Genomic DNA, 10,680 nt, shown 5'->3' with positions numbered 1-10,680 from the left:
GAATTTCTGATTGCTGTCTGTCTATGGATTTTTCCAGCTTCTTAAATTTTTCATTATGTTCCTGAAAAGAGTTTCTAATTTCTTCAATTGTTTAATCTGTGTGTTCCTTGGCTTGTTCTGTGTATTGCCTCATTTCCTTCCTGATGTCTTGAAGGGTTCTATATACTAAACTTTTGTATTCTACATCTGGTAATTCCAGGAATGCACTTTCATCTAGAAGATCCCTGGATTCTTTGTTTTGAGAGCCTTTTGAGGTGATCATGGTCTGTTTCTTTCTGTGACTTGATATTGACTGTTGTCTCTGAGCCATCTATAAGATATTGTATTGGTTTATGTTTGCTTCCTGTGTCATAGTTTCTTGCTTTTTATTTTGTTATGCCCAAATGGGTTGCTTGAGTGAGCTAGCTTGATTATTTTTGCCTCTGGAGCTCTGACATCCTGTCCCCAGAAGGCTAGATATCAGCCTAGAAGTCTATTCACTTTTCTTGTATGAATTCAGCTCAGGTGTCCAGGTAGCTGTTCATCAAGTGTGTGGTACAGGCTCTGTCCTACAGTCTTAGAGGGGCAGGGATGATTGGTGTATGTACCGGTATCTGACTGCAGCAGGGAGCCACTCTCTGAACAAGGCAGGGGGCTGAAAACCGATCCCCAAGTGTCTCTGAGGAAAGCGTGTCTCTGTTCCCTACACCATGCATATGGGTGTGTTCTGCAGATGAACCACAGGCACCCCAATGTTTTTGGTTGTAATGACTGGGGGGTACCAGTTATCCTTGGACTCCTGTTGTGGGTGGCTATGTGACCAGTCCTTAGGCCCCCGATGTGGGCAGGTGAGAATGCTGTTTAATAGGCAAAGCAGTGTCAAATATCAAACACCCACCTCTCTTCTGCATAGCTGAAAAGGTTGTAGTCTGCCAACAAGGGCCTATTCTGAAATAGGTACACACAGGTCCATGCAGAGGGGAAAGATGCTCAAAGTCCATGGACTGTTTATGCCTGGACAGGATCTGCTTCTGTCCTGAGCACCCCTTGTTAGTGGAGCTGGCAAATTATCTTTTCCCCAATTGCAAATTTTTTCCTTTTCCAAGTCTGGGAGGATGGCTCTAGGCACTCAACAGTGCCTGTCTCAGGCCCAGGGAATTAAGCTGCTGAAGCTGGCTTGGGGGCATCGGGGTGTGGTAAAATATACACAAGCACTTAGCTTTTACCGAGAGCGCCATTCTTCTGCGGTTCCGGAAGTGTGAGTAGGCTACGTGGCTGGCTGCTTCTCCTTGAGAAAACTGTGCCCGAATGCTAGCACCAGCCCACTGCCATCACTCCAGGAATGGTGCCTGAGTGCTCCCTGCAATTCATGTCCAATAACTCCTCTCCACTTCTGAACTGTCTCTTCCTCTCCCTGCCCCTCAGTTCATTTTCTAAGCTTGCCTTTGATGTTCAGGGCTCCTAGCTTGTCATAAGTATACTCATTTCACTTTTTTGGGGGGGTCTTTGTTGTAAAGAGTGCTCATCAGAAATGTCTGTCTATTCCGACATCTTGGATCCACCTCCTTGAGTATCTTTTTATATGATGTTGGACATTTGTATTTCTAATTGATGAAACGTCTATTCCAGTCCTTTGCCCATCTTTCAATTTAGTTGTTTGTCTTTTTGTTTTCAGTTTTAGGAGTATTAATATATCCTGGTTTTTAAACCCTTATTCAATATATATTTCCCCATAATTTTTCCTAATCTGTAGTTGTCTCTTCACTTTGCCAATAAAGCCCTTCAATGTACAAAAGTTGTTTTTTTTATTATTTTTTTATTTTGTTAAAGTATCATTTGTATCTTTTGTCTTTTGTCTTTTTTTTTTTTTTTTGCTTGTGCTTTTACTGGCATATCTAAGAATATTTCTATTTTGTGAGCAATGACGTAGTATAATTTTGAGATACATAGATTTTTAAGATAATTCAGAAGTCTGTTTAATTATGACATGTGAGTAAATGAACACAAAGATGGATTTTATCAATTTTAAAAAGAGGAGATAGTTTTTACAAAATGTGTGAAATAGCAATAATTTTAGGAACTTACACAATATTATTAATATCACATGCAAATAAAATTTTGCTAAAGATAATTCAAAGAGTGTTGCAAGATCGAAAGGGTACTGACAGAAATTCAAGCAGGATTCAAGAGAGGATGTGAAATGAGGAATATCATTGTTTATGTCACATGGATCTTGGTTGAAATGGAGAATACCAGGAAGGTGTTCACTTGTGTTTTATTGACTCTAATAAGGTGTTCAACTGTGTGGATCATAACAAGTTATGGATAACATTGTGAAGAAAGGGAATTCTGAAACACTTACTTGTACTCATGTGGAAGCTACATAGACTAAGATGCAGTCCTTTGAACAGAAAAAGGAGATACTACATGGTTTAAAATCAGGAAAGGTATGCATGAGGGTTATATCCTTTCACCATAATTTATTCAATCTGTATGCTAAGCAAATAATCAGAGAAGCAGGACTATAGAATTGGATGAAGACTCATTAACAACCTACCATATGCAGATGACAACAAATTTTATTGCTGAAAGTGAAGAATTTTACTGATCAAGAGCAAAGACTAAAGCCTTCAGTATATATTAAAAAAAAAAAGAACAAAAATACTTACAACTGAACCAATAAGTAAGATTATGACAAATGAAGAAAATACTGAAGTTTTCAAGGATTTCCTTTTACTTGGATCTACAATTAACATCCATAGAAGCAGCAGTCAAGAAATCAAACAAGATATTCTGTTGGGCAAATCTGTTACAAAAGACCTCTTTCAAGTGTTAAAAAGCAAAGATGTCTCTTTAGGATTGAGGTGTGCCTGATCCAAATAATGGTGTTTTCAGTCATCTCATATGCATGCAAAAGCTGGACAATGAATAAGGATGACAGAAGAATTGATGTTTTTGTTGGAGAAGAATATTGAGCATACTGTGGACTGCAGAAGAGCAAACAAATTTTTCCTGGAAGAAGTACAGCCACAATGATTCTTAGAAGGGAGTATGATGAGACTTTTTTTGGACATGTTTTCAGGAGGGGCCAGTCCCTGGAAAAGGACATCATTCTTGGTAAACGAGAGGGTCAGTGAAAAAGAGGAAGACCTCAATGAGTTGGATAGACATAGTGGCTGCAACGCTGGACTCAAACATAGCACCTGTCGTGAGGAATGATGTAGGACTGGACAGAGTTTTGTACATTTTTATATAGGGATGCTCTGAGTCAAAAACTACTTGAAAACACTTAGCAACAGCAACACAAGTTTGAGGTTGTCTAACTCTAAACCGTGGGACTGTTTTATTGATGTTTTAAGTTAGTGCATTTCCCAAGCCACCTTTTCAAGGCTCCTTTCACCTCATTGTTCCTCAGACTATAAATGAGGGGGTTCAATGCAGGTGTGAAGATGGTATAGAAAGCTGACACAACCTTATCATGGTTAGCTGATCTGTAGGACTTTGGTCTCATATAGGTAAAAATGGCAGCCCCATAAAACAGTCCCACCACAGTCAAGTGTGACGAGCACGTGGCAAAGGCCTTCTTGCGGGCTTCTGTAGAAGGCATGTGGAGAACTGCAGCTAGGATGAGACTGTAGGATATCAGGATGAGAAATAAAGGCACAAGGAGCATTACCACACAACAGATGTACATGACATTTTCGAAGACTGAACTGTCAGCACAAGCCAAACGCAGCAGTGAGGGGGCCTCACAGAAGAAATGATCAATCTCATGAGCACTGCAGAAAGGGAAGCTCAGGGTAGCCACTGCCTGCACGAGACCATCAGCTGCCCCCAGAAACCAAGACCCTAAGGTCATTCTCAGGCACAGCTGCCAGTTCATGAGAATGTTATATCGTAGTGGATGACACACTGCCACATAGCGGTCATAGGACATGGCTGCTAAGAGGAAGCACTCTCCACCACCCAAGGTGGGGTAGGCAAAGATCTGTAACCCACATTCAGCAGGGGAGATGGACTTCTTGCCTGTCAGAAAACCAGATGTCATTTGGGGCACAGTGGTGATAACCAGCATTGTGTCCATGAAGGAGAGTTGGCTCAGCAGTAAGTACATGGGTGTGTGAAGCCGGTGGTCCCAGTGAATCAGGAGGATTGTGAGGGCATTGCCCACCAGGGAAGCAATGGCTACTATCAGCACCACGATGAAGAGGAAGAGGTGGAAGCTAGTGTGCTGGAAGAGTCCCAAGAGAATAAAATCTGAAGTGGCATTTCTCTTCTCCATGATTTCTACTGGAGTAACACTGCCTACAGAAAGTTAAGACAAGAAGAGGAGTTCTGTTATCTAAAAATCTTAGTTTGACTGTATAACTTTCTAGATATGTACTGTATTGGGAATCCAGTGTCCTGATTCAAAGCCCTAACCTCCCAGTTGAAATGTTTCATCATAGCCTATCATTCTACTTCTCAATAGCTCAACTCTTTAAGGTATCAATTGGGGTCAATATACCCCTTCACACCATAGTGTATTGGCCAAGTTTGATAATAGATCAGAACAGATCAAATTAGGTACTAGGAGAAAAGTATGCTCTCAATTGTTAAGGACTAAAGAATGTTAAATAGTTCCCATTGGCCTTTTCAATTACAAATATTGTAATTATTTTGGGTTTTTACTATATATATATAAAAATACTGATATCAAAATTAACCATTTGAGAAAAGAAAGTCTCAGATAGAAGTCTATTTAGATTTTTCTCAATCACAGATAATTTACATCCAACTCTTGAAATTATAAACATACTCACTGTTTTTAAAATAAAAATTTAGAGTTGATTTATGGTGGGTTACAAAGATCATAAAATGGAAGATATGATTGAGAATTAAATTAAATATCTCATTTGAAGAAAAATAATTATCTCAAAAATAATGGATGAAAACATTATTTTGTTTCTCTCATAAAGTAACAGTTTTTATTCTAGTTAACCACTCCCTGCCTTGAATCTTTGGTATACACCCATTATGCTTGGAATAAAATCAACATTCTTTCCTCAGACTTCAAGAACTTGCTGGCATGGCTCATATACAATTTCAAACCATGCAGTTAGATGAGAGTTAGAGGGGCCAGGCTCAATGTCCAAGGGCAATCATGACAGGAGTTTTGGTATGATAATAAGAGCAATGTCTATAAAAAGCAGGGAGGTGATTAAAAGGACAAGAAATAATTAAAAAAAAAAAATTTAAATGATTTCCATAGAGCATAATTATCAGTCACAGGGAAAGTATTAAGTAGATTTGGAGAAGAAAACACACTGGTTAATTCATTTTTAAAAATTCCCAATTTAGGTTTATGCTCTGTCTTTCCAAGATAGTTTTAGATTTTAATATACATAGTGTTTTTACACAAAAAATACTCACCTGTTACATTTTTACATTTGTTTGCAGCTATGCTAATATTTTAAATTAAAAAAAAAACTGCTTTTTTTTTTTTAGAGCAACATTCTTTTCTTGTAGACACAATTGAAATGATTGAACCTACAGATATGCATATAACTTCTTTCTGAAATGGTTGCAGTTGGGAGCTGTCATACACTGAGTACAAGAAAGGTTTTCGAGTGTTCCAATTCTTTAAGTTTATACTAAGAACAAGACTTGTAAACTCATAAATTGAGGAAGGCCAAAATAAGCTAATCCTCTCTTTCCTTAACAGAGATGACGTCTATGTAGTGCCTTGGTGCATATAGAGGATGTAGACTTCTTTATTTCTGGTATGAACCAACCACACTGATTTCATCCAAATCTTTGATCTAGTGCTTTTCTGATCGTAGATGAGTGCAGACACAGAAATGGGGATGACATTTTTAATCTGTAGGGTCTGATCTCGTAAATACACTACTGCTACAAAAATTAGGTGGCAGTCAGAGTCCTTCTCTTGCACAGCCATCTCATGAGCGGGTGGTCTCTGACATGCATACCCAGGCTTGAATCAACACAACACATAATAACACCAGTATCTTTGAGATGGCTGTTTAAGCTCTGAAAACCAGGGGAACAAACAGTCTACTCTACCTAATCAAGATTTTGCCAATCCTTGTTAATTAGCACCATTGTCTCTAGTATATCCAGCTCAGCACCTTTCTCCTATAACTACCCTAGGTCCCTAACTCCTTGACTGCAGGTTTCCCTGCCTCAATTATGTCTTCAAAAAGATTCATCCTATTGATGTGGGGATGCATGGACAAAAGAACACTGTACTCAGGATAAGAAGTCCTGGTTTAAGATTCATTTCTGTCGTTTTTTTTCCCTATGGAATGAGGGAGAAGTTAATTGCTTTCTTTTTCCTTAAAAAGACTCATAACTTTTAAATCATAAACCTTCTAAGAAGGTTGCTATAAGAATTAAAAACTACTTTGTGTATGAAATAGATTTGAAATAATTTTAAAATACTTTTAAAAAAGAACTTTTTTTCTAAAATACTAGTTCAACTATTCAAACGTATTTTTTCTTTATTTTAATTTGCCAACCTAGAGCATATGTTGCAATTTTTTCCACATAAGAAGCAGCTTGAAAGTCATAGCATAAAACACCAATTGACCCAATGTTGCAAATATGAATGAAAAACTCTAAGATTTCTAAATCTAAGTGGCCATCCTGTTTTAGAATTTGATCTGGTACAATACATAATACAGGCAGTATCTTTGAGCTATACATAAACTCAGCATTTAAGGAAAAGTGAACAGATGCTTAATACTATTTCTTCTATAGGTAAACTTATAAAGCAAATTAAAAGTAAGCTGTTAAACAGGATAGCTTCAATTGAATTTTTTTAAAAACTATATATATTTTACATAAAATATATTGAGTTTAAAAAATAGAGAGAGAGAGATGGCTGTTTCAGCCCTGGAAATTGGGAAAATTGAGTGGACTTTACCAAATCAAGTCAATCCTTGTTGATTTACACCACCTTCTATCTTGTATGATATTGTATTGTATGGTTAAGATAATCTAAACAGTTATCAGTTTCAGTAATAAATATTCTATAGGCATAAGGAGATACATAGATGATGAAGATACACATACACTTTCATGTCTAATTAAAATGTCATTTCAATTGGAGCCATGACTTTTTACTTTAAAATGAAAAATTAATAAATAAGAAGGTAGATAGATAGACTGATAAAAAATCTGTATTATTCTGTGCTGTGAAAAGCTATGCTGTATAATATTGTATCAAATTAGACTTCTCAACACATTGTATCAGTCAGATAATCTAATACAGCCATCAGTTTAAATATACTTCTTAAAACTCTCATACATATAAGGCTAAGGAAGTTTGATTTTTTTTCATCAAATACATATGAAGGATGTTTAATTTTTTTTCTTTTAATTTATGGATATATAGCTGCATTTACTTATTAAATGAAATATTTAGCCCATAGTTTAAAAGCTATATATAAATTCAGCATTTAAGGAAAATTGAACAGATGCTTAATAGTATTTCTCCTGTAGGTAAACTTATAAAGTGAATTAAAATAAGCTGTTAAACAGGATAGTTGGAATTGAATTTTTTAAAACTAAATACATACTGCACGTAAAATGTATTTAGCTTAAGTATATATATATATATATATACATATATATACACACACACATATTCCCCCCCCCCCAAGTGGAAGAAATCTTCCCCCTCCTGGAATAGGTTATGTATAATTTTTCAAATTCTTCATGTATATATCCTTCAGAGATATGGAAATTTCTTTTCATTATGTTTAAAGTAATAGTTTTACTTGCCTGGTTTTTTCTTATTTATTCTATGTCTATTATTTGAGAACTATCTAAACAATTTTGTGTCTATTAACCTCAAGCTATGCCCTTTGTGATGAGTGTAAGGAAACAGATGATTGTCCCCTTTTCTGTACTCACACTTACTTGTAAGCACAGGTAGAGAACCATTGTCCTGAACTACAGGCGTTTCATTCCACACTCTCCTTTTTCCTTCCTTCTGCCATCCTGCCCTCCACAACCACAGTGTCTCTATGTCCACAAAATACTGAAATAACAAGGTTAATTTCTGGAAAAGGCCTCTCTTCAGTGAAAAATTCTGCTAATATGAGCTCAATCGTTTGACTGAACTGACTTCTTATTTAACAAGAGTTTTGGCCTGCTGACTGTGTAGACATAGTCCATGTCTTACATCTTCGGAATATCATGTGGACAAAAGGGAGCTTTTGTGTTGTATCACTTGTGGATGGGATTTTACAGAGGTTATCCTATAATTCAAACTTCACATGCAAGATTCCAAAACCATAATAGATACCAGTAATTTGAAAGGATAACCTAAAATAATAGAATCATAATTCTTGACAAAAGTAAACTCACCTCCATAGTGGGGAATCATAGTCAAGGAGACATATATATGGTACCAAATCCTTTTGATAGGTTGACTGCACCTGTTTGCTTACATCAGTGTTGAAGGTACTGCTTTCCACCCTTGGCTTCATGCCATATTTAATTAAAGGTCCTATATGACCACTGAAATTTTCCTACATCTAAAAATACCTTCCCTAGAGCAATGCCACTTTAAATGACAAATCACCTTTGGCAAGGGAACACAGGTTAAAATGTGTGTTAAGTGGTAAATGAATTCAATGAACCAATTTACTTTCCAGGCTTTTATAACAGTTAAAGCACCATGAGTAGAGGGATGAAGAGATGGGGCATAGTTAAAGACGAGGAATGCAAAAGAGGCTGGAATGGACAAAGGCAAAAACTGGTGTTCTGCTCAGAGATCCTCCTTGAACTGACCAAATGTGAATTAAATACCTGAAATAAACAGATTGTTTATTTTTTTTGAAATTATATGTTGGAAATAATTGTGTGATACATGTAAACAGACCCTTGACCTATGAACTTGTACAGTTTATGGTAAAGTAAACAACATTAAGGATCCTAGGAAACATGCTTATATTTAGCCATTCTGAGATATCGTAGTAGAATTTTAATGATTAAATAGCATTACATCTGTGGTTTTCAAACATTATGGAACATCTGAAACTCCCAGAAGGAATGTTAATACAGATGCTGGGCTCATCCCAGTTTCTGATCAGTAGCTATGGGGTGGGGCCTGAGAATGTTCATTACCAATAAGATCCCAGGTGGCACTGATGCTGCTCCTCTAGGTATTACACTTTGAGAATAACTGCCTTAAATAAGCCACTGAAAAGTGAAATTTGGCTCTGCCTTAAATAAATCACCTAAAAGTGAAATTTGGTCTATCCTGTATTAAATTTCAGTGCTCTGATAAGCTGTAAACTAACTGAGTCCTAATTTTTGGCAATTACACTTTGTTTTTAGCCTGTTTTACTCTTTACTCATTCTATGAATAACCATTATCAGTGATTTTCATGTTCCTCTTATAAAGTATGCACAATAAAATTACTGACTTTCATAGGCAAATGCATAGTGACCGAGTTTATTAGTGGTTACCAGGGGCTGGGGGAAGAGTGGAACAGGGAAATTATTGCTTAGGGGGTTCTGAATTTCCATTAAGAAAGGGCAGTAAAAAATTTTGGAAATGGATAATGGTGATGATTGCACAACGTGGTGAACATGATTAATGTCACTGAATTTTACATGTAAAAAAGGTTGAAATAGCTAATATATTGTTATTTATATATATTGTCTCAATAAATAATGTCCAATAAAATGGTTAAAATAGTGAATTTTTGTGTTATATAATCAAAACTAAAAAGAAATATTAAAAATTGAGGAGAAAAGAAAGTGTCCACATTAGGAATTTAGATTTTTTACCAAAATAAAGCAAGAAAAAAAAAAAAAAAAACCCTTACTTCGAGTCAGATTGTGTCCTTATAAAAGCCCTATAATCTGTCAGAGCTTAACTTTAACAGTTAAAAGTGATTAAAAACCTCATAAAACTGACAACCTCATGGGATAGTCAATCTCATAGAATAAAAAAAAAAGCCATTGTCATCGAGTGGATTCCGACTCATAGCGACTTATAGGACAGAGTAGAACTGCTCCATAGGGTTTCCAAGGAGCACCTGGTTGACTCAAACTGCTGACCTGTGGGTTAGCAGCTGAACTCTTAACCACTACACCATGAAGATTCCCTCTCATAGGATAGTCCATCCTAAAAAAAAACACTGTTTAGGAACATGATTTAGAATCTGCAATGCTTTCCTAAGATATTGTTTATAATGTTGGAGCCCCATTTAAGAAGCTATTAAAGAGACAGGACCAGGTTTGGAAATCCAGGCTATTCACTCTCCTTTGTAGAGGTTTGTTTAGGGCCTGGCACTGCTTGTATCCACCTGGTTCCCTGTGAGACTATGTCTGGCCTGGAGTGATCACAGCTCATAGGCTAGTTGGCCCTGTCAGTAATCAGCCTCTCCACTTTCCCCAATGTCCTGTACAGATTATAACCTTTATAACTTGTGCAGTGACCAGAGCACAGTTAGAGAGGTCCTATCTCTTCAGCCTCACTGATGGTCTGGCCTGGTACCAGGTACTTTTTTGAGGTTAAGTTTAGGACACTCACAGGGTTTCAGGCAGGGAGTTGTAGCCCTGAAACTACTGGCCAGAGACAAAGCTGTAGTGCCCTTTGGAGTCTCTGAGGTCTGCTGATGGCCTCAAAAATCTTTGCAGCTAGTACTGCAGCAGTTATGCTGTGCTTGGATGGCACAAGGC

The 10,680-nt window shown here is 36.9% G+C and overlaps 1 protein-coding gene across 1 annotated transcript; it reads right to left on the bottom strand.

Annotated features, from left to right (window-relative positions):
• Positions 1-3,322: 3,322 nt before the first annotated feature.
• On the bottom strand, positions 3,323-4,261 carry LOC126070409 (olfactory receptor 2T33-like). The gene has a single exon (XM_049874611.1). The coding sequence runs from the start codon at positions 4,259-4,261 to the stop codon at positions 3,323-3,325; it is 939 nt and encodes a 312-aa protein (XP_049730568.1).
• Between the last annotated feature and the right edge of the window lie 6,419 nt (positions 4,262-10,680).

The sequence above is a fragment of the Elephas maximus genome, chromosome 2, assembly GCF_024166365.1.
Source record: "Elephas maximus indicus isolate mEleMax1 chromosome 2, mEleMax1 primary haplotype, whole genome shotgun sequence".
In the NCBI taxonomy this organism is placed as follows: domain Eukaryota; kingdom Metazoa; phylum Chordata; class Mammalia; order Proboscidea; family Elephantidae; genus Elephas; species Elephas maximus.
Note: the sequence above shows the minus strand (reverse complement) of the source record. Positions and strands in the feature narration are given on the sequence as shown.